Consider the following 24,235-nt stretch of genomic DNA (forward strand, 5'->3'; position numbering starts at 1 on the left):
CATCTCCATGGGCCATTATCCAGAACCTCTAATGGCTCTTAATTTCCTTGCAGTTGGTGCATACCAATTACAAAAGATTTAATTACATCAACTGGCTTACTGGAGTGACATTGCATATCAAATTATCAATCAATATGTGTTCAGAAACTGCATTTGCAATTAAACTGTAAATCACAAGTCCTTTTGAGTCTTTGCCCATTTATTTGAGGTGTGAAGTCATAAGATGGTAAATAAACTGGTGTAGAAAATTGAAAAATATGTTCCAGTGAAGCTAACTCAAAACACCTGATGCTGCAGAAATACATAATTTAGGAAAATAGAAAGGAATAGTATTACCAGGGTGGAACATGGATACCAAGTGTCCAAATGCATCAAGTCAAAAGATGGTTGTCAAATAAGTCAGGTTCCTGGTACCTGGGTACCAAGATAAAATCACTATTTAACAAACAAAGCGGAGATCACAAGGTCCGGCGTTTAAAATACAGTAGATTAGTCATGACCTCCCCGTTAACAACCAATATCGTCAATACTAGCCTGAGACAAAACCACCCCTCTTTCTCTAGATTAATTAACAATCTCGGATCTTCCCTGCATCAAACTGCAACTTCGTCATTCCAATAATACAACGACTATCAACCTTCAAATTTACAACCATTCAGGTTGTCAAAGCTCCCAGAAATCTTGATCACACCAACAAAGCTCGCTGACAAACATTACATCGTTTCATCAAGATAAGAAACACACCAAACCCTGATCTCATATTAGATCAGCCACATTCATTGGCATCTCATCAATCTGTGTACTGTAATACTGCTCTATGTCTCTTAGAATCCTAATGTCATCATTGCGTACAAAGTTGATTGCAACTCCCTGCAAACCATCAAAGGTACAAGATACTTAAAAAACAATTCAGCTATGAGTGGAGTTCAACACCATAATGGCAGAAAATTAAATATGAATTAGAGACAGAAAAGGCATAGTCAATTTACAGACGGGAAAAATAATATAAATAGACAGGTTGAGGAAGCAGGTGATTTTTTTTTTATAACACACTGAATTTTATTAATTAAAAATAAAATTTAAGTACGTCAGCAGGTGAGAAAATTAAAAGTCAATTAAAAATAGAAAGGGCATGTAAATAGAAAGAAGGGGACGAGTCTGCAGGGACAGGTTCAGGTTCCCACATGAAGTACCTTGATTGTATTATCACAAGCATTCAATTTACAGTGTGACAAACAATATCACAGGGGCTCTTCCAAATAGACGAAGTGTCAGTGTTGGACATGCATCAGATTCTTAAACTCCATAGTGAGTACACCTTACATACATAACACACTTCATATCTTCATATAAAATGCTTTTAGGTAACAAAGATGAACTGTATATGTGCTGATAAAAAAAAAGAACTGTATATGTTAGGATTCACTAAGTACATAAAATCTTCTAAGGTAAACGCCAAAATTTATAGGCATTGCCAAGTCATGCATTTGATTCTGAATCTGATGTTTGTCTGTCCATCCGACACTAATGTTTATGTTTGGCTCCGTTTATGTTTATTGATTTGTACTTTATTTGCTGGTAAAACTGAGATATGCAATAAAAGCAACCGTTTATGACAACTAGGTGCCACTTCAGCGTAACAGTGAATAAATGCCTGGCCGTTTGTGGAAGCTTCAAAAAATAACTTCTACAAATGGCTGGAATGCACATAAACCAAAGTTCACTTTACATTTTCGATGTATGCAGAAGAGCGAGAGAGAAAGTGCTGATATGGCACCTATGTGGCACCATCAATAAATGTTTAAATGTTTATTGAATAAATGTAAATGGAACCAAACACCCTCCTATTAAGCCAGCCACCATGGGTAATGCCAAGGAAAGCGAGTATATGACATTAGATATGCATAAAGCATTATACTTACAGTCCAATTAAATCACATGTGCTTGATCTCAAGGGTCAATTTTTTCGTAGTCATGATCTCAAGGGTCTTTTCCACAAGTAAATCCTCAATTATTGGGTCATCATCCATACAAAAATTACTAATACACATGCCTATTAAAAATATACTTCATTACATATTTTATGAAAAAAACTCAGTTAACAATTTGACCAATTGGGTCACTTTTTCCCATGACTGCTTGCTAGAAAATGTTTATTGGATAAGGGCATCCATCTAGGACTCCTTTATTTATTACCTAATTTTACCTTTTTTATGTTGCATTTTAACATTCTAAAGATGAACTACTCAACTACATGAGCAAAAAGTGAGCTACTGTTAATGAAGCAAACCATACAACTATAATTTGGACATCCACATACAATTCACAGAATGTCATCATCAAACCGACTGTAAGCAAAGTACACAGTGAACAATCAGAAACTGCAAATTTTTGCATAGAATAGAATAACATTAACAATTCCAAAAATTGCTCTTACATTCTGGGGATAAACTAAGAAGTGACCTACACTCATAATTCAACAACGAATGTGGCATTAAACAGAAAGAAATGGTGAAACAGGATTCATGTAGCCACACAGAGTCGGGATGATGACGACATTCCAGGACCAGGAATAAACTAGAGAACGTTCATCATTTAGATTGGTTAGAAGTTTCCTATAAACAAACGAACTGGCTATGGCCCACTTAGTACCAATCAATTACCTCAATACACCAACAGGCAAATGGCAAGTAAACCTTTAGTTTCATGTTTAATTTTAGGAGGTGAAGGGCAAACGGCTTGAGCATAAATGCATAATAATAAGGAATAAATGCTTATCATCAGAAAAGTAAAAGGAAATATATATATTCATAATTTCCTTTGGACAGGTATATAAGTACTAATGCATATAATTTTTCATGCAAGGGAACAGAATCAATCACCTTACGGCCAAAACGACCAGAGCGTCCTATACGATGAATGTAAAGCTCACGGTTATTTGGTAGGTCATAATTGATAACCAGAGACACCTGATGTGGAAAAGGCAAAGATTAATAAGAAAACTCAGATCAATGCATGGCAAAACCATTAATTCTAAAAACATGTCTTGTGTAAAATAAGTGCAGTGGATATTTACTTTATATTGCTCTAGTACTGTAAAAGCATAAAATGCCATGAACCAATGTGGTAATTACGTTAGGAGTAATAACCATTTACAATGTTAATATAAGTTTGTAACTAATGGCAACTTCACGATTACAACATAGCATCTTTAACATAGGAAAGTTTCATGAATAGAATATGCATATCTGCATCTGAAAATAAACAGAGCAGACGTAGAACCAGAGTGATCAGCAAAGAGACAAAAGATTATAAACTATAAAAGTATATGACTTGCCTGTTGAACATCAAGCCCCCGAGCCCATACATCTGTTGTGATGAGAACACGGGTCGTTCCTGACCTGAACTCTGACATTATAGCATCACGTTCCTTCTGGGGCATGTCACCATGCATTGAGGAGACTGTGAAGTTATTGCTCCGCATCTTCTCAGTTAGCCAATCAACCTGCCACCTCATATTATATGTGGGATTAACAGCCATAAAACAAGCCAAGCCACAGGAACATTGTAGTTGTACAAAAGCAAGTTAGAACAGATGACCTTTAACCATTATGTCTAGGGCAAAAAATAGCAGAGTAACTCAACGTGGTCCATCACAAATGACCTTTAACCATTATGTTACCTTTCGCTTGGTGTTGCAAAAAATAACAGCTTGAGTGATTGTAAGTGTATCATAGAGATCACACAAAGTATCAAATTTCCACTCCTCTCTTTCAACAGCAACAAAGAACTGTTTGATACCCTGTCATTAGATACAAGGAACAACAATAAGAAAGATGAACAAAAATAAAAAAATAATAAACAAATAAAAATTGATATCACATTCCCAACTAAATTTGGCATAAAACTGAATCGAACATGAGAATTACTTACCTCCAGAGTCAATTCATCACGCTTCACAAGGATCCTAACAGGATCAGTCATGAACTTGTTTGTCATTTCCAATATCTCATGAGGAAGGGTTGCAGAAATCAACACAACCTGCACAAAAGTCCACTATCTCACTATCTATTAAGAAATCAATTCAAAAAAATGTTTATTACCAATTGATTAGAACATGCATGTTATAATGGAAACAAAAACCTTCATCTGTAGAAGTGAACTTATCACCTAAAGTTTCAACATTGGTTCTATTGTCATAAGTGATCACTTTACTCGGTTATCAACTAAGCCATGTTCTATCATCTATAACAGTAAGACCTACTCACACTGGCTTGATAGTACCAGCTAATCAGCAGTTAGAACTTAGCATTGAAACATCACCTGAAGCTCTGGCGGAAGATATCTGTACACATCATAAATTTGATCCTTAAACCCTCTACTCAACATTTCATCAGATTCATCCTGTCAAGGTGGCAGGGATAAAGAAAATCAATCATTCTCCAACAAAAACAAAACAAGTATTCAAATAACAGAAGAAAGGTTGTAAACTCACAAGGACTAATAGCTTGATAGCTCTTGTGCGTAATGTTCTTCTCTTTATCATGTCACAAACCCTGCCAGGTGTTCCAGACACTACATGGACTCCATACTCCAGTTTCCTTATGTCCTCACCCACGCTTTTGCCTCCAATGCATGCATGAGCCTGTATATTTATGTAATCACCAATTGCCAAAATTACTTTCTCAGTCTGTGCAGCAAGTTCCCTGGTAGGTGACAGGATCAATGCTTGGACCCTGAAAACAGATAAAACCCCCATGTCATAATGAGCAAGCTATAAAATTGAAAAAGCAACCCAATAACCCTTGGTCTTCTTTTTTTATTTGGCACAACGTGGCCACTCTCAGACTTGAGCCTGCATTCTCATGCTTGTCAGACTTTGAGAATCTTCAGTCCGTTCCCTACGGGTGACATTGCTAGGGAATGGCACTTTTTTATTGTTTCCCTTTTAGTTTTGTGTTTCTTTAAGATTGTTTGCTAGGGGATGGTAATTGGTAGCAACATTATCGTCTACAAGAAGAAATCTGGTCGCTCGATGGAGGACCCCCCCCAGGTTATGGATACTATAAATCTGAACTTTGATGGATGCAGTAGAGGTAACCAGGAGAATCAGGAATGCATGGTGTGTTCAGGGATCATCACCTAAGGAAAATGATGACAATCTACTCAGGACCTATTTGGCAAGGAAATTCAATCAGACCAGAATTGTTGGCAGTTCTTCAAGGCTTGGAGTTAGGAAAGATATCAAACTACAAGGAGGATATGGTGGAAGAAAGACATTCAATAACTATAATAGACTGAATCAAATACAGCAGGCTAGGCATGTGGTAGTCTTGACACATGGAGAGAGGTAAGAAACCTGTTGAGGGGGCTGAGAGCATCAGTCAAGTGGATAGGCAGATAGCCAAACTGTGTGGTGGATGAAATGGCCAGGCAAACCATGGGTACTTAGTAGAACTTAGTTGTATTATAAGGTTACAAACCAAGAGGCTGGAATATTAGAAATGTAAACATTAAAATCTTGGGAGCAACAAAAAGGAAAAGATAGCTCTAAACTCTCTGTTCCACTACTGCACCTGCCTATAAATGAGAAGCACTGGACTCTAAGGAGGATGCTAACCCTCTAGCATCAGCACAAAACCTCATTGGTTTACCTAATCACATGACCACCCATCAGAAAATAACTTTCGGGCTAAGCACAAAACAAAACTTTCATTCATAAGGCACGCCCAAAAGCACTAGTTTTAATCTGCTGTAACTATGGTAATAGCCAGTGAGTCCCTCATTTGTCTCTTTTCAATGAAATCTTCAAATGAAACTTAATTTGTTATATAAAAGTTAAGGTTTTATTAATGAATTCCCCCGTCTTTTTAAACTAATCCAGTGTAAGGAAATACAACCCATTGCCCTTTTACGCATAAATTTTGTGCTTCATAATGACAATGTATAAATAAACGATCCACTGATTCTGCTTCTTCTCCACACATTATGCACACACCGTCGTCCACCATCATGCCTCTCATATTTAAATTGTCCACTGTTAAACATCTCCCAATGTGGCTGTCCAAATGAAGAAGGCCACTTTTTTTTGGGTAGGAGAGTGAGGGGAGGTCTAACAAACTCTAGTAACAATTAGCTTGTTATAAAACAATGTAACTGTAAAACTTCTGGATCTCTCCCATGACTAGATTCTTCTATCTCTTCTAGAACACATCTGCAATCATGCATTTTTTTTTTGTAATGAGCAATCTTGAACAGTGTTGGGTGCATCTTTTTTAGGGGCTGATCTTGGCATCATGTGTCCTGCAAAAATCTTATCCTAGCTCCATCTCCCACCTCATATTTAATCCCCTTCTTAAAATCATCATATGATTTCTGTATGCCTCTCCAAACTGCAAATGCATAAGCTGCATTGTTTCACCTAGGTCCCAATTTATATTGCTCAGTGCATACTTTGTGTGAATTGCCCTTCTCCATAGGCTCTTCACTTTTGGACTGCTCATACCATCTCAAAAACTACTTGCCCAACAAACCTACATTGAATTCTCTTTGTTTCCTCACGCATTGGTTTCACCAGGCCCCAATTCATATTGCTGAAGCCATATTGGGCCTATAAATATGCCATGTCTATGAATAAACAAAAAGACATTATTTGTTTCTTTTTACTTTTGTAAATGCCTTAAGGCCCTTAACCATCATTGTAATTCTTTTAAGATTAAAATATATGGAAAACCACCATTTATAAACCTTGACATTATACTATTAAAATGTGTGTATGTATATAACCTATGAATGTATTATGGGTCGGTCCTAAGGCATTGGGCCCAGGCCCCCAACTTGTAAATTTCTGGGTCTGGGCCCAAGCCCAGCCTGCAAATAAAATCTAGGCTCAAAACCAGAAATTTCAAGGACAGGGTAGAAATGATCACCCTACTTCACACCATGTTAGGATAACGCAAAGTTTTACCATATGTTCTTGGGATGCCTTTGCAAAGATTAACGTATCATTTGCAAATTAAAGCAGTGTTACCCTTCTCGTCCCCCAACCTGAAGCCTTCTAGAAAATCTCCCTCAACAATCTTGTTCACCATTCTAGTCTGTGCCTCAACATATAAATAAAAATGGGGACAAAGGGCTCCCCTGCCTAATGCCCCTTATCTTATAGATTCTTCCATGTGTGGATCCTTAAATTATAACCAAGAAACTAACCATAGTTATACAAACCTTTCCCATGTTCCTCCATTTTGTCAGAAGTTGAACTGCTTCAGCATGTGGACTAGAAATCTCCAACTTAAATTATTGTAAACTTCTACATGTCCACCTTCAACAATATCCCTACTTCCCCACTTCTATCATTCTAAGTCTTGAGTTAATTAACTATATGGCCACCCAATACCCCCATCAAAAATTTGCCTTCTATCTACAAAAACATGATATGACTCAAAAGTTATCAATTGCATTACCCTCCTCATTCTTCTCACCAACACCTTTGCTATCATTTTGTAGACACTGCCAGACAAAATAATAAATCTAAAATTTTTAACTCCTTCGTACCCTTTTTTTCTTGGATATTAGAGTTATAAAAGTGGAGTTGAGACTCCTTTCTAATGCCCTGTTGTTGTGAAACTCCTCGAACACTTTTAGCAAATCATCTTTGATAAGTTCCAGGCTTTTAGCACCATCTATAAAATTCCATAGGAAATTCTTCCAGCTCCACTGCTTTTGGCACCTTCCATTTCACCAATAGCTTCTAGGATTTCTTATGAGAAAGTCTTCTCCAGCTACCTAGCGTCTTCTTCTGTCAAGCTCTCAAAGCTTGAGGGATCCCTCCAATTTGGGCCTGAAGCGTCAATTCTCCTTCTATAAGGCATCACAATAACTGATGGTGGTGTCCTGGATTCTCCCCTCTCCCAGCATTAACTCCCCTCCCACCTTCAGCTATTCAAATTTCATGTAATTCTGTCTTCTTCTCCCACTTGCCGTCTTGTGAAAAAAAGAGGTATTCTTATTTCCTTATTTTAGACATAGACATATAGACCTCTACCTCCACTTAATTTCTTCTTGGTGAGCTAGATAATCATACTCTAATTTAGCCTTTGTTCTCTTTTTTCTTCTCCCCATTGGATATTTAGTCTTGATCCTCAGCTCTGTCCACCTTCAATATTGCTTCTAAATATTCATTCTTCCTCTGTTCCACTTCCCTAAAGGCCTTCCTTCTCCACTTCTTCAGCTTTGTTGTCTTTTAGATGCAATGACTTGCAATGTCTTGAGCGGAAGATAAATTCTATCAGCAAGGAACATTACCATTCTTTCAAATTATATGCTTGCTAATCGGTATGTAAAATTAGGGAACTACCCGAGATTTTAGTTTCTTCCTTTGTAAAGTTTTGTGTCAACTAGGTTTTCCACTGTGACCTCGAAATGCCTAGGCACCTTGACAACTATGGATTTCAATCTTACATACAAAAGCCCAATTTCACACCTCTACAAAGTAAAATAAAACTGAAAATAAAACTAAAGGAAAGAGAGCAAAAAGAAACATGAAAGGGAGGAGGAGCTTGAGAACGCACTCTCGGCTGGAGGTATCGACCATTTGGCAGACAGTGAGGGCAATCATGGAAGTCTTCCCCGTACCAGACTGTGCCTGAGCGATGACATCACGACCCTTGATGATGGGCAGCACTGCTCTCTGCTGTATAGCCGATGGTTTCTCAAACCCGTAAGCATATATTCCTCTCAAAAGATCGTCTCTGATGCCCATCTGATCGAACGACGTGATTGCTTCCACGCCTGCACTCGTTTCAAATTCTAAGTTATCGTCGCTGGGTCCTGGCCCACTTCTCCGGCCCGCCCTGTTCGCAGGCACCACTGTGGCAGCAGCCATGGCTACGCTGAAAAGCCCTACCTGTAGAGAGAGAGAGTGAGAGAAAGAGAGAGAAATTGATACCAGTCGAGTTAGCAATTGCAGAGTACGAAAATGAAACAAAGCCCCAACCATTTATAACTTATAAGTCACAAAACCACTTAACAAGAGTCAAACATCAAATTTAACTAACAGGATGCAAATAATCCTCTTTTATTAATTAAAGGATGAAGTATGAATAGCAACATAAAATAAGGCATGCCAAAATTAGCAAATCGTAGAAAAATCAAAACGCAGTTGCAGAAACAAGGGGAAAAAGAAAAATAACTCTAGGGTGATCATAAAAAAAGAAGAAGATAGGCGAAGGTTACTTATTGCAGACAAAGAAGAAGGGGCAGATCCCGTTTGCCGACCGAGAGAAGTAGAACAAGAAAACAAATAGGAGAAACGAGTGCGCGCAGAAGTATGACAACGAAACCACAGCAGAAAACGAAGTAGGAGCTAGGGTTTCAGACTTACAGAAATGGCTAAAGACGCGCTCTTTTATTTCCGTTCGGTAATTCTTCCTTGTGGCGGTAGGCCACTTCTCCGTTAATCAGCTCGTCTTCGTGACTTCACCGGGTTGCGATTTAAGAATGCGAATTCCTTTTCAAATAATCCTATTGCAAGTAGGGTTGTAAAAGAGTCGTATTCGGATCGGATCTATCCACATATTATCCAGTTATTGAAAGGATATTTTACAGACAGCGGCCCACTACTTAGAGAGTAGTAACACTTAGCCTCCCTCCCTGAATTTTGTTGCGACATAGACCCCCTGAACCCTTTTGTATCCCAAGACCTTGCCCCTGCTATAAACGATACTAGCTGGTGGGCCCCTGCGTTCCAGGAGCTGGTTTGGGTCGGTTTATTGAGGTTTTTCCAATCGATCCGACCTGGTCGGGTTATCTGAGATGGAAACTGAAACTGACCCAGTGTTAAGCAAAATCGACCTGGTCAGTTTAAGTCGGTTTGGGTCGGTTTCGGCTCTAAGTTCATCCATGCCCCCCATGGCCACCTAGTTTTCTGGAAATATATTTAAAACTAAAATATGTATTTTAGAAATATATATATAAACAAAAGTATAAATACAAATATATTGAAATATATATTTTCTTAAAATATATATCTGACATGTTTCATAATATATATTTTTTAGATATAGATATTGGAATATATATTTTCAGATATTTCAGTTTTTAGTTAAGTAGGAACTAAGTCGGTTCGGTTTGGGTCGGTTTCAGTTTTCACACAAGAAAACCGAAACTGACCCAAACCATCAGTTTATGAATTTGTACAACCCAAAACCAACCGGTGTTGATGAAAACTTGGCCGACTCGGGTTGGGTTGGTTCGGGTTGGGCCTTCTTATGAATAGCCCTAGTTTGGGGGAAACCACATCTGCTCTTCACATAGGACGCCTCACACGCACATCCTACCATGCATTGGGAACATCTCCCGTAGTTATAAGTTAATATTCATGGATAATGTTTTCAATGCACGGTGGATGTGCATGTGAGGCACCCAAGTGTGAGGAGCAGATCTTGTTTCAATTTAGGGCAGACCGGATCTACTCCTCATGCAGGGCGCATCACAATGACCTCACATGCACATCCTACCATTCATTAGGAACATCTCCCATATTAATAAGTTATTATTCACGGGAGATATTCCCAATGTACGATGGATATGCCTGTGAAACGCCCATGTGTGAGGAGTAGATCCCATTCCAGTTTGGGAAGTTATGGAAAAAAGGACTGAGAAAAAGATGCTAGGGTTTAGGGGGGGGAGAAGGGGAGTCTTTAGATGTTGTTGGGAAGAAGAGAGAGAGGGAGAGAGAGATGCACAAGGGAAGGGAGAGATAAAAGGATGCTGGTGGGGTGTGTGGGGGGGGAGGTGAAAAGAAGAAAATACCGTTCACAGATGTGCAAAGGGTGTCATCGTGCTAATTAGTTCACTCTGGCATAAACCCGGATTCAATTCCCGCAACCACCGAATTTGGGGATGAGTTATTAGTGATGTATATCGCTAAATACCCAAAAAAAGGTGTCATAATCGCTTGAGAAGGATTTGTGCTTTAGAAACAAATTATTTTCATCATTTATCTATTAGTCAATTTTGAATTAACAATTTAGTAATTTTAACTTTACTATCAACCTCGGTCGGGGGCAAAGTGTTGAAATTTAAAAGTTGGAGGTCTTTGTTACAAAAACAAAGTTTAGAGTACTAAGTGTTACAAAAGAAGTGATTGATCTTTTTTTCTTTGTTTTCTTTTTAATGGAGTAAATTATATATGGCCACCGAGTACTTACGGTGGCCAATTTGACAATTTATTACATGATATCTTCATTTATCCCCAACTGACAAACTTTTACTTCATCATTTAGTTGGGAACAATGATAGTAGGGGAATTGATGTCAATATAACAGAAGGGGTTGTGAGCTAGGGGTGATCATTTCACTCCGGCCAGGCCTAGTTCGGAAAGTATGGGCTTGGGCCTGGGTTTTCGGGCCTGGGCCCATGTCAAGCTCACAAATTTTAGGGTTGGGCTTGGACTTAATACTTCAAGTTCAACCCGGCTCACATATATTTAAACTTACATATTTTGTGTATAATATATACATATGTATATATGTTATTTTACATTATATTATATATTTTTTTATATAAATATTATAACATGACATGTATAATTTATATTATATGTAATATTTTATATTATATAGTATATAAGATAAAAGTTTATATGCATGTAATGTCATTTAATATAAAATATTATAGATATATAATGTTTTATATATGAAAGACATTAGTCCATAATCAGGCCCGGCCTGGCCTGGGCCCATGTAGACTTGGGCTAGGGCTTATGTTACAGACCCGAAACCCTAGGACAGGCCGAGCCCGGGCCTAAGCTTTAGCCCTTATCACAAGTGCAAAGCCTGGCCTAGCCCATGATCACCCCTAGTGTGAGCCTGTGGTGAGTAAAAATTTGTGGAGTGGCATCACATCTATCAGTCTTGCACCAATTACACTTGAATATGATGAAAGCCTTGGCCTTTTAAAATTATTAATCCTCCACATTTCCCCTACATTCATCCTATTTATTTATGTTGATGCTTTGCAACATCCAACTACCCTTTTCTACCAACAAAAACATTCCATTCAAAAGCTGACTCTGATTTTCTTACCACCTTATTCGTAAGGATGTCTCTCTCCAAATGTTTCCTTTCCTCTCTAGAGTTCTGCTCTTGTAGAGGCTTCCCTACGTCCAAGAGTTTTGCTTTAATGATGTTATTTCAAATGAGTTGTCCCTTCACCATTTACTATTTCTTCTTAATCTTGCCAACCAATATCCATGGAAGGAAAGAGCTCAATGTATGCCCAAGCTATCAGGTTGGCAAAGGGAGAAAAAATCATTGAGGAATATTATCATGAACTACGCTCACTGCTCAGGCAAGGGATAACGGAGTTTGTAGAATGGGAACGAATAGTCGTTTTGTAAAGTTGTCACAACAAAGATTGTCAATCATTAAGAGTATCATTTACCTCCTGTAAGGTGGGACTGGTGAGTAAGCAACTTACACACACACACCGATAATGTTCTCTCCCTCCCACCTCTCTCTTTACTCCGCTAACTTATATCACATAGGAACATTGGAACCTTAGGGCAAGTTTTACCTGAGAAACATTTGTCTGTATAAACATACTTTATCCAGGTAAATAAAAACGAATTGGGCCTTTAAGCTACATTTGGAAATGATGCAAATGGAGTGTAAATCCTGGTTCAGGGTAAATTTTCACTCTGATTCACTTTTACCTGTGTTTGGCAACATTACATTTTTGCATTGACAAATGAAAGACCAATGCATATTTACATTGATAATAAGATGCAAAATTGCATCAATAAAAAAGAAGTAAATTTGCATTTAAGTGGGCTTTTGATAAAAAAACATATGCTTTATTGGAATTCATGTTTGCATCCATTATAGCTAATTAAAAGTTTGTTTGGTAAGAAGTTAAATTTGTCAATGCAAAACTAACCCAACTTTAAAATTTATATGAACTGTTTTACACTATACATATTTGCATTGTTTATAAGCGCAACCTTAGGTGTATTTAGCTGGGGTCAACCTATTTTTTGCTGGGCACCAGACCATGGACTTGGGCAATCTTTTTTTATCAAGAAAAGAACTTGAGCCTAGTGAGCTACAATTGACTAAACCAAGTCTGACCTGAGACAAAACACAACTTAAGTTACTCAAGGTTAGCTATCCTTGGATTGGTTAGGCTGTATTTGACATGAGTCCAGATCGCCTGCCAACAAAACACGTTCCAACCCTCTACCAACATGATCTCACACCTCACATCTCATACATAGTGGGTCCCAGTCTCATGGTGAGATGTGTAGTGTTAGATCAAGTTGGTAGAGGGTTGAAAAGGGTTTGTTGGATAAAGATCTCAACTCCTTTGACACCAAGCTAGGGCTAATCCTAAGATGACCTACACATCAAGTCTCAAAGCCTGAGATAAATCCAAAACAACCAAGTGCTTGGGATTGACATGGGATGGCAACGGGTAAGGTACATGTGAAAAATTGCTCTTCCATCCTGATGATGCACAATCCGGTCGGTCTTAGCTGCCGGTTCCCTCGCCTCTGATGGAGTTGGAGGTGACTAAAACAAGGAAGAACTTGGAGGATTCCGGGGAGGAACCCGGTTGGAATACTCCGAAGCTCAAGTTAGTGCTCTTGAGAAGGCAAGGGAAATGAAGAATTTTAAGACTAGAAAGCGCAAGAATCACATACCCTCTTCTTTGTGAGATGGGGGCCTTTTATAATCACCCTGTACACTTACTTCCAAACCTCTACCAGTTCGGGTATCATTACCTCTACCAGATTGGGTGTCATTTCCTCTGCCGGATCGGGTGTCATTTCTTCTGTCAATTACCAGTTCGAGTGTCATAACCTCCACTGCCAGCTGCCAGGGCCACCTCTGTCTGTTTGAGATGGCGATGGCAAGTGGCCGTTGGATGGCAGTTGTCATGTGTCAGACTCCTAATCAGTCAGGTGCACCGCCTCCGTGTACGGGTCTCCTGGGCGTCAGGTACGGTTGTTCATTCAGGACACTTGGAGCCGAAGTGGCGTGTGAAGTGAAGTCTTGAGCTCGGATAGAAGTGTGGCCCGAACTGCCTCTGGGTGTGCAGTTCAGGTCTTTGCCTTTTGTGCTTTTTGTAAGGCTCAGGACCTCGAAGGGGGAGCTCGGGTTCCTCCTTGGGGAGCTTAGGAATCTTCACCTTGGAGCTCGGGTTGTAAGTTCCCCCTTTGGGGGAGTTCAGGACTTCTCTTCTCGGAGCTTGGGTTGTGGGCCCATTGTCGTGTCGAGCTGGGGCTTCTGCCAAGTCACTCTTGGTTGCTTCCATGTGTCGTATGGCCAAGGAGTCGGGTCAAATCTTCCTCCATCACATTCCATTCCCAAACCTGTCCAAGTCCAAGACCTAATCAAGTGCCCTTCATCGCAAATTCATCTCAAACTTGTTTAATTTTTGCTTTCAATTTTGCAAACTTGTCAAACCTATCATGACCCATCTCACTTGATTATTATTTAATTAAGTGGGTTTAGAAGGGTTAGGTCGGATAATATTAAAAAAATCATTAAAAATAGGGTAAAATATAAAAACCTCCCCTGACTTTTTCCATAATAATATAAACCTCCCCTATATCTTAATAACAATAAAAACCTCCTTTCTAGTTTCAAAAAAAGTGTACAATCACCTCCCTTCCATTAACTTTTTAATGGGAAAAAATGCTGATGCAAAGCATTTATTTATTTCTCTTAAAAACTAGTTTTTCCCTTTAAATTATCCGAGCTGGTATTAAGTCAATTTTGGAGATTCAGTGCACAAAGCTTGGAATTTATACATGGGCAAAGAAAACGATTCAGCTGAGTCATAGAAGATCTATTTGCGAACGGCTCAACGATTTCGCTTTGGTCACTGGGGCGTTGTCTAGATATTGATGAGAGATAGACATGCAAATGGAAGTAGGAAAAAAGTAAGAGGGAATTGCAAAGATACTAGTGATAAATTGACGAAATTGGTGTTGCTGAAAAAATCAATTTGAATCACATTAAAAGCGAATCAATTCATGGAGATAAGATCTAGAGGTGATCCAATCTATCAACTTATCCATATTGCTTGCAAAAAACATGTCGTTGAATCTTCTGTTAACAATATGGATCGTTTTGGTTGGCTCTGGTAGTCGTTTAATTGAGGGTGGAGAAGTCAAGAGGACTTCGAATAAGAAACCAGGTAGGTGAAGGAAAGAACCAGGTAAAATCAGGTTTGATTTCAACAGTTCTTGGGAGATTATTTTAGAAAAACAGAGTCATCTTTGAAGAATGATGAAGTGAAAAATGTTGTGCTTTTTATTTTTCGGTAAAGAAGTGAAAGGTATTGTTAAGGATATATATGGAACTGCTAATTTTGAAATATGTCAATGGTCAAATTCAAGCATGGACCAAAATTTCCTCATGTATTGGCCGGTATCGGCCTATACGTATTGTATCGGGTCAGGCTATGGTTTAGAGGGTAGGCAGGACTTAAATCGACCCCTCCAAACCGGTTTTGAATGAAAATAAATAAAACACAAAAAGAAAAACACTGATACAGGTCGATATACTCAGCGTATCGACCAATATCCATATTTAGAACCTTTAACTCAAATAAACATTTTAATGCATGGAGTTCAAGAAGAAGTGTTAAATCCAATTTCCACTTAGGAAATAAAAACAGAGAATCATCTTATCCATGATCGAACTTTGATAACCAAAATTTATATCGAGATGGACCTAACAAATTAGATAACATAGCCAAATAATGAAAGTGAAACTAGAGATTTCAAAACTAGGTTTTTCTAAAATGTCAACAGAGTGCTTAAGAAGATTGAAAAATTCATTTATCAGAAAATAATTTAAGGTTCATGAACAATCATTAAATCTTCCTAAAGATGGTGCATCAAAGTGCAAATAAAATTGGTTAACTTATTGACAATAAGCATGGTTTAGAAAACTTTAATTTAAGTAGATGGAGATTTGAGTTGAATGGAAATCAAGAGTGATTCATATAGCATGGAAACCATGACTGGTAATAGTTTCATCGTGCTAGGTGCAGATGTTGAACCAATATTACCATTGTTATTGTGGTACACAACAGTGATTTGGATTTTGCCATCTAGTCTCAGCTAGGGGAGTCTTATATGATTGTTAGGAAATTGAGGAGAGGTTTTAATATTTTATGCTTAAAAATAAAAGGATAAATTAGATGGGCTCCCCCTGTACTATGGGGTTAGTGATAAAGACTCCCTTATACTTTAATTTGCAACAAAGACCCCCTGAGCTTCAACCATTAGATAGCGTTCCATCAGTTATCTTTGAAAAATATTTTATTCAGCTATTTTATTTTTTAAATCCCCAAATTACCCTTTTCTTATTTATTTGAACGCTAAGAAAAACATCTCCCACTAAATCACCATGAATATTGGTGACCGTTTCACAAACCTAACAAGAATATGGAGAGAGGACAAGACATTGGATCCAAGAAGTGACTCTGCATTGATGTCCTTGACAACATCAGAAATAATCATGCACTCTTTCTTCAAATTTTGCAACAAAAAATTTAGAAGTCTGTATTTCTTGCTATTGATATTGAACTTTTGGGCTTAAATTTATCATGTATATACCTCTAGTGTCATGCTCATGCATCAACCTTCTTCAATGATGGAAGGTCCCGCTGTTGGTCGAATAAGATTTTTTGACTTTTAGTTATGGTTTTGCCACCTGATGATGCGTGATTTGACAATTCCCTGCTGGTAGACACCTCGGAGGTCAGGCTGATGAGGTCACCTGGTTGAGCTACAAAAGAATTATATCACTATCCGAGTTGCTTTACTCAAGGTGAGCACTCCGATGCTTAAGTCAACGAACTGGAGATTTTTGAGAGAGCTAAATGTGAAAGAGCTAGAGAGTTGTGAGAGCTAAATTGCACATACCATCTAAGGTTGGAGGTGAGGCCCTTATATAGACGGGAATCTGGGACCGTTGGCCCATATGGCTTGAAGGTGGTTTCACACTTGGAGATGGAATCCGTGTAAGCGGATAATGCTTGTCTAATCACACCAAAGCGAGCGGGGTGATATTCGGCTCTTCTGACGTAGCGTTGTGATCCTGGGGAAGTCAAAGACAACAACTTGCTTAAGGAGGAGGTCACTCGACAGGTCTCTAGCTGAACTCAGGTCAGGTCGAAGAAAGCAAGTCGCCTCTTATCCTGACTTGATGTCTTGCTAGTAGGGGTGGATTCGAGTCGAATAGTACCAGGCTCGAGCTAGGCTCAAGACTATTCTACAAGGCTTGAGCTTGGTTCGAATCAAAAGTTCATGAGCTCGAGCTCGGCTCGTTTTATATTTTATAAAAATATTTAGAAAAAATATTTTATAAAAATAAAAATGATATATAATTTTTTTTTATTTTATATTTAGAAAATTAAGAATTATAATATTTTTATTATATATATTATTTTTATAATTTCATTATATATATATCAAATATTCGAGTCGGCTCGCAAGCCTCACCAGCTGACCACTGGTAGGATCAAGTTCGACTCATTTTATAATCGAGCCACTGAAATGGGCTCGAGCTCGAGCTCGACTAAAATTGAGTTGAGCCGAGCTTTTCACGAGCCAAGCTCAAGCAGCTCATGAAAAGCTCGGCTCGTTGCCACCCCTACTTACAGGGGCTAGGGAGGTTCAGTGGAAGCAGGTTGCCTCTTACATCGACCCGATGTCCCGATTAGTTGTTCGTAGTTTGGCCTACTGAGGTGGTGCCAAGGTTGCTAATACAATTGCGAGGTGTCTGAAGCAGTCTGTTTGCGTGGTGCCTAGATGTCACCTAACTATCCTGAGATGCCATGTATCATGATGTCTGAAGCAGTCTGTGCCCTAGGTCAATAACTAGTTAACATCGTTTGAGTTGAAAGTGCAAGATCGGTTGCATGCCCAATTTTAAGTGATGTGGATCCTAAGTCCACCTACAAACTTACTTTTACTTTGTAGATAACAATTAATGGTTGAAAAGGTTTTAATTTTGAGGCTTACTTTTAGTAATGAAAAATGCTAATAGGTAATGACTTTCCAACTCTCCCCAAGCATCTAGTAGCTTAATGTGCGCGAATATCATCACATTTCAAAACATCTAAATTGTATTTTACTTGTTAAAAATTATAGCATAAAAGGTATTGGTAAATTGATATTAAGTTTACTTAATTTGAGAACCGAGTATTTCTCTTTTTGGAGTTTAATACTCTTTTGAGCCACTGAAAATTGCAACTTGGACAGATTACTGCATACATTTGATGAATTTCTCTGCAATATTATCTGGTACATGATTAGTTGATGCTGATTACTTTGAGGAAATGCAACAATAATACCCAAAAGACTGACCGCAATTCATCTAACTTACAATTTTGTTTACCTTTGCTTGACGAGTCCTGTTTTGATTCATAGCATCATTCTTGGCATTCATGTACCTCCACTGAATCAACCTATTGTGCAGGAGATGAAGCTGATGAGCAATTCCGGTGATGGAGTAGATCTTTTGCTCTTGAACAAATTGAAGAAACTATTATCTCAGTTTGTTCTGAAAGAGTTATCCAAAGGCTTTATGCTTGAAAATGACAATACCTTCCCTTTGATTTCCATGGTACGTTTGGTTGCTAAGAAAGGATGAAAGAGAGTGGAATGGGAAGAGAAAATATTTTGTTCTTATGTTTGTTTCCTGAGTTTGTTTATCGAGAAAATCAGTCAGTTTTATAATGTAATGTTTTCAATTGCTTGAAATTATTCACACCAACACATGCAATAACAAAGTATATTTGTTGACATGGATGCGTGTTTTTCCACGTGGCATATTTCATCTATTGCCACGTGGCAATCAAAATTGACAAAATGATAGTTTTATGGCAAAAGGGTGAAACAATCTTTCGTTAATTTCATACAATATAATATAATCATGGCTAGTAGGCTAACCACGAGGCAACTAATAATCAACCTTTCCTGCCGAATTTGTTCTCTCAAAGATTCCTTGTTCGCATCATTTTTTCTTTTTTTGTATGAAAGAACATTCCTCTTCGAGTTTAGGCTGATGTATACGGTGTGGAATTCCTACTATAGTACATGCGAAATCCATGTACGACTTCTTCTCGTACATGTTGTATGAGCAATAAATTGCCCCACTAAATCGATGCACTTGGGCAGTTGGGCGCTACATTCTGCCCATGTCAAGTACCCCAGGGCAACGGCCTTTGAACACAACGTAGTACTTGGACATTAAAACCTGTGGTTAAGATAACAATGTGCATTAAAACATGATTAACAACCTACATTCAAAAGGTTTAGGAAAACCTGTCCAATAATCATCGAGTCATTGATTCATCCATTCATTAATGCATGGGAATCAAATGAAACACATATAATGGGGTGAAAACCTATTAATCAATGGGATTAATATATCTACATACATGTATCGAGGGAAATAGGGAATGATGGATGGATGAAGAGAGAGAGAGAGAGAGTGATATACGTATCTACATACATGTATAAATAGATAGGTAGACATAGTATGTATTTACAAAGAGAAGACAAAATGAAACATGGTATAAGTTGTAGAAATGGTAGGTAGATATGTATAGTTTGTATACATAGTATGTGTTTACAAAGAGAAGACAAAATGGAACATGGCATTTATACATTGCCCACATTACTCATCAACAACATTCATTTTCTATCACCAAAAAAAAAAAAAATTACCCATATAATGTATCGTTTGTATTCATTCCCAAAATTGGTTTGTACCCATCCCATAAATCAACAAAACATTGGTTTGTATTCATCCCACAAATCAACAAAACATTGGTTTGTATTTATACCACAAATCAGCAAAAAAATAAAAACCAAGGGGGTTGTATTCATCCCAAATACCAGCACAAAAATTGGTTTATATACATCACAAAACTCAAAAAAAGAATCGGTTTGTATCCATCCCAATATTGGTTTGTATTCGTCACAAAAAATCAACACAAAAAATTGGTTTGTATTCATTCCCAAAATTGGCATAAGAAATCGGTTTGTATTCATGCCAAAATCAACAAAACAAAAGTTTTGTATTCATCCAAAAATTCAGAGCAAAGCATCAATCCATCACACGACGGTATTCATCCCAATAATGTGTCGAATACACCCTGCCATTCAAAAAAAAAAGGGAAAAAAAATGAACACAAATCAGCGGCCGTATGAACACTATTACCTTTGTGCGAGTGAGCAAAAATGATACAAACCTTAAACCCAAAAATCACAAAAATGATACACATCTCAACCCAAAACATACCATATTGAAAAAAAATTGACCACAAAACCAAAATATATATATATATATAGAGCTTACGCTAGATCTATAACAGTCGTTCATCATTTTGGATCTGAAAATAGTTAGGATATCTTACCTTTGCGCGAGTGAGCAAGGAGATTTGGACCCTACAAGTTAAAAAAGAATGAATTCTGGCCGGAGAGCAGCAATCTCTTCCCGCCGACAAGAAGAGCTCGACGGCTACAAAGATAGTACAGAAAATATTTGCCAATCGTTGGCGGTCATGTTCATGGTTGTACCTTGTTCAGAAATCAACGATAATAGCATCGGTGAGAAGACCGTTGTAGACACAGGTTCTTGGTGAGGGTTGTCTAGAAAGAGAGTAGGAGGAAGAGCCCAATCTTTTTTCTCAAAAGTTTCCTTTCACACCAGGGTTGCACCAAATCAACGCAACCTCATTTCGTCCATTTTGGGAACCCGCATCCCACGTGTTTCCCTTCCCATCCCTTTGAACAAACATTAAAAAACCAGAACCTTATGAGAATATTCTCATTTTCTTTTTCCCATCGTAGCAACCAAACATACCATAAGTGATCCACTTGGTGAGATATCGAGAATTGTTATTTGAAGAAGTCCATCATGCCTTTGATTTGCTGTCATGGCCTCATCTTGAATTTCATTAAATGACTTTGTGATGAGATCACTGCGCAGGAATTAATATCTGCCTCCCACATAATGTGCCCCAAAAATGCCCCATTCAGAATATCTCACGCACTTGTCATTGGAAGATATTTCCTATACACGATTGGGATTTGATGTGGGAGGTTTTTGAAGCACGTTCAGTGGGGATAGATTTGAACCACTGCACTAGATTAAAAAAAAAACCATGTTTTCTTTATTAGGCCTGTCGTAGCAAAAGTGACTTATTATTTCAAATTTTCATTTGGGTTGGCATACAACGGAGATGGGATCAGTTCCTCACAAATGGGCGCCTCACATGCACATCCACCGTGCATTGGGAGCATCTCGCGTGAATAATAATAATTGATGGTAGAATGTCCGGTCTCCATGCAACCACGGTCACAAGACAAGACTTTTAGTTGAGTTGGCGTGTAGACGTGTGGTCCACCGCCCATCACTTTCCTGAATTGAATATATGAATTCTTGACATAAGATGCCATATCTATGGTGGGGATCCGTACAAATTGTCTGCCCATTATCACCCTTTCGATGAATGGCTCAAACAATCTCGCCCCTCTTCTCACTGCTCGATTTCCATGTTCCTCACTCTCAAGTCTCAAGCCTCAAGGAAGCGATCAAACACTTTTTCAACGAAGCTCTCCAATCTCAGACACGTAGCATGAACAACAAAAGCTCTCCGCTTCATCGTGAAAAGCTTCCCTTCAGCTCTTCCATGATTTCAGGCAGGTACGGGCTCCTCCTCCTCCTCTGCTTCTTCTGCAACGCTTTTACCGGTCAGAGCACTAAATCTCTGTTTAATCATGCTTGAAATCTCTCTTCCTGGATTATCTTCGATTGAAGTTTCCGTTTAATTTCATCAGTCAAAACACTAAATTTTAGAATTAGAACAGGCTTGGCCTGTATTGATTAGTACCCGGAGAAGATTGAAGAGTCACCATCCTTAAAAACTGAGTCTGTTTTCTGAACCGACGACGGATCTACAGAAGTAGGGGAGCCATGGTGCTATCAACAGTTCGGCAAGGAATCACTTAAAATCAAGTGATTCCATTGTGGTTGTTGAAATGCACATGAGAATACAAAGTTATATTTCAGCTTGCACTGGATTCTTCCCTATCTTAACCACAATTCCCCTGGAGATAGTCCCTTAACCGAACCAGTCATGGTGGTCTGGTAGCTCAGTTCTGGCAACAGAGTTCGAGGATTTTGTTTTCACTCATCAAATTAAGGACTCGAGCGTTCTTCAAAGCACTCAATTGACATCTAAGCAGACTGACTGTGAGCTTGGGATAAAAGAAAAGGGAAAGAAAATTCCTGATTAGTATTCTCTACTTGGACTAGTGCCACTTTGCTCCTCAAACTTTAAAAATAAGATAATTTAGGATCTGAACTTTTAAAATATGAGAATTCAGAATCTGTTGTGAATTAGCTGTTAACCAAATAATAAGTGGCATTTGAAAAAGATACAAATACCTATCGAGTGTTATTTAATTTTCTTCATCAATCATCTAAGCATTGACAAAAAAAACTAACAGTCTCCGATCTTTGCCTCCTCTATTCAAGAAAATTGAGATCACCAGAATATCTACTCAAACATAATTCCAAATTTCTTGAATGGAAAAGGCAATGATTTGGGACAGTAATTTTTTTGCCAATGTTTAGATGGTTGATAAAGAAAATTAAATAACACTTGAAAGGCATTTGTGTCTTTTTCAAATGCCACTTAACGGCTGATTAACAGCTGAACACCACCTTAATGGGCCCATGGAAACTATGGGGCAATTACATCTATGCATCATTTTGCCTTTTATTAATAATATCATATTATTTGAGATTCACTAGTTATTTGGTGATTGTATTTAATTTGATTTTTTAATTTAAATAATTAATTCAGATTTAATTTATATTTAAAAAAATTTTGTGGTGATTCTTTTATTTGAATTACAAAGATTAATATGGAATTTATGATATTTTTCAAAGATATGGTGTGTCTCAAGTTCGCACTTTTTTTTTATATATAATGGAGTTACTTAAGTTTAGGGCTATTCATAAGAAGGTCCAACCCGACCAAACCGACCAACCCGGTCCGACCCAACCCGAATCGGTCGGGTTTTCATTAGCACCGGTCGGTTTTGGGTTGTATAAATTCACAAACCGATGGTTCGGGTCGATTTCAGTATTCTCACTAAAATATCTGAAAATATATATTCCAATATCTATATCTATAAAATATATATTATGAAATATGTCAGATGTATATTTCCAGAAAATATATATTTTAATATATTTGTATGTATATTTTTGTTTATATATATATATATATATATATATATATATATATATATATATATATATTTCTAAAATACATATTTCAGTTTTAAATATATTTCCAGAAAACTAGGTGGCCATGGGGGGCATGGATGAACTTAGAGCCGAAACCGACTAGACCGACCCAACCCGACTCAAATCGATTAGGTTGGTTTTGCTTAACACTGGGTTAGTTTCGATTTCCACCTCAGGTAACCCGACCGGGTCAGATCGGTTGAAAAAACTTCAATAAACCGACCCAACCCAACCCGTGAACAGCCCTACTTAAGTTTTTCGAAAAGTGGATAGACACGTCTTAGGAAAAAGCTCTATTTGTGATCGGAAAGTAATCACTTCTTGGATATTGTTTTTGAAAGTGTTGTGAAAGGAATAGATGTACAAGAAAAACTTGAAAAAGACATAAATTCCATTTTTTTCTCATAATATAATATATTATATTATATTTTATAAAAGAGATGTTTATAATATAATATAATATAATCTCTTTTTTTCATCCGGTTAAAAAAATGATATTTCCAAATCACCACATTTAAGGAATGTTCCTACAACATGAATAATTTTGTTTTCATTTATTTTTGGAATTGCCACATCAGTGTAAAACAACAAAAACACGTTCAAATGTTTTTGGAACCATCAAAATAATGCTTTTTAGAACAAAAACAAAATTTCTAATATAGAAATTATAGGATTTATGGAATATAATATTAAATAATTAGATGAAAACATGTTTTTGAGTCAAAAAATTTAAGAACATGTTTTGGTTTCAGTTTTGTAAATAAAAAGGCATGCACAACCAAATAAACGTTTTTTGTGCTTTTGTTCTAAGAAATAATCTGCTTTCAAACCATATTGTTTTGATTTGTTTTTAGAACCGGCAACAAGAAAGCAATTCACATTGT

General features: G+C 37.6%; 2 protein-coding genes and 1 long non-coding RNA gene across 32 annotated transcripts in view; 1 reads left to right on the forward strand and 2 right to left on the reverse strand.

Moving 5' to 3' along the window:
- Positions 1 to 307: 307 nt before the first annotated feature.
- Positions 308 to 9,653, reverse strand: EIF4A-III (eukaryotic initiation factor 4A-III). Of its 2 annotated transcripts, none has more exons than XM_088943450.1 (9): positions 9,383 to 9,653; positions 8,571 to 8,905; positions 4,496 to 4,736; positions 4,324 to 4,404; positions 3,934 to 4,041; positions 3,683 to 3,802; positions 3,338 to 3,505; positions 2,883 to 2,969; positions 308 to 870 (listed from the first exon to the last, which is right to left on the reverse strand). In XM_088943450.1, the coding sequence occupies exons 2-9, from the start codon at positions 8,882 to 8,884 to the stop codon at positions 757 to 759; spliced, it is 1,233 nt and encodes a 410-aa protein (XP_088799576.1). In that variant the 5' UTR covers positions 8,885 to 8,905; positions 9,383 to 9,653; the 3' UTR covers positions 308 to 756. The 2 variants fall into 2 exon arrangements, with proteins under 2 accessions (XP_088799576.1, XP_088799577.1); XM_088943451.1 differs by having other exon boundaries at positions 9,235 to 9,482.
- Positions 9,654 to 18,752: 9,099 nt separating this feature from the next.
- On the reverse strand, positions 18,753 to 20,989 carry LOC148851931 (uncharacterized). The gene is made up of 2 exons (XR_016098906.1): positions 20,446 to 20,989; positions 18,753 to 19,280 (listed from the first exon to the last, which is right to left on the reverse strand). It is a non-coding gene; the product is annotated as an uncharacterized LOC148851931 (long non-coding RNA).
- Positions 20,990 to 21,507: 518 nt separating this feature from the next.
- Positions 21,508 to 24,235, forward strand: part of LOC148851932 (aldehyde dehydrogenase family 3 member H1-like) — a 34,092-nt gene continuing 31,364 nt past the window's right edge. For 8 of the 29 annotated variants that reach the window (XM_088944449.1, XM_088944456.1, XM_088944459.1 and 5 more), the window contains exon 1: positions 21,555 to 21,737. The gene's annotated coding sequence lies outside the window, so the exon portion shown is untranslated. Of the gene's footprint in view, positions 21,785 to 24,235 lie in introns of all 29 variants that reach the window. The other 21 variants (XM_088944448.1, XM_088944463.1, XM_088944468.1 and 18 more) reach the window with 11 other exon arrangements.

This window comes from Nelumbo lutea, chromosome 5 (assembly GCF_056320005.1).
Source record: "Nelumbo lutea isolate HS-2025 chromosome 5, American lotus-T2T, whole genome shotgun sequence".
In the NCBI taxonomy this organism is placed as follows: domain Eukaryota; kingdom Viridiplantae; phylum Streptophyta; class Magnoliopsida; order Proteales; family Nelumbonaceae; genus Nelumbo; species Nelumbo lutea.

What these genes read in the sequence shown, in the direction of transcription:
- EIF4A-III (XM_088943450.1), bottom strand. Translation starts at nt 8,884, where the DNA reads ATGGCTGCTGCCACAGTGGTGCCTGCGAACAGGGCGGGCCGGAGAAGT. An exon ending in GTCGATACCTCCAGCCGAGA is followed by an intron (nt 4,737 to 8,570) that starts GTGCGTTCTCAA and finishes ATCTGTTTTCAG; the next exon opens with GGTCCAAGCATTGATCCTGT. An exon ending in CTATCAAGCTATTAGTCCTT is followed by an intron (nt 4,405 to 4,495) that starts GTGAGTTTACAA and finishes CCACCTTGACAG; the next exon opens with GATGAATCTGATGAAATGTT.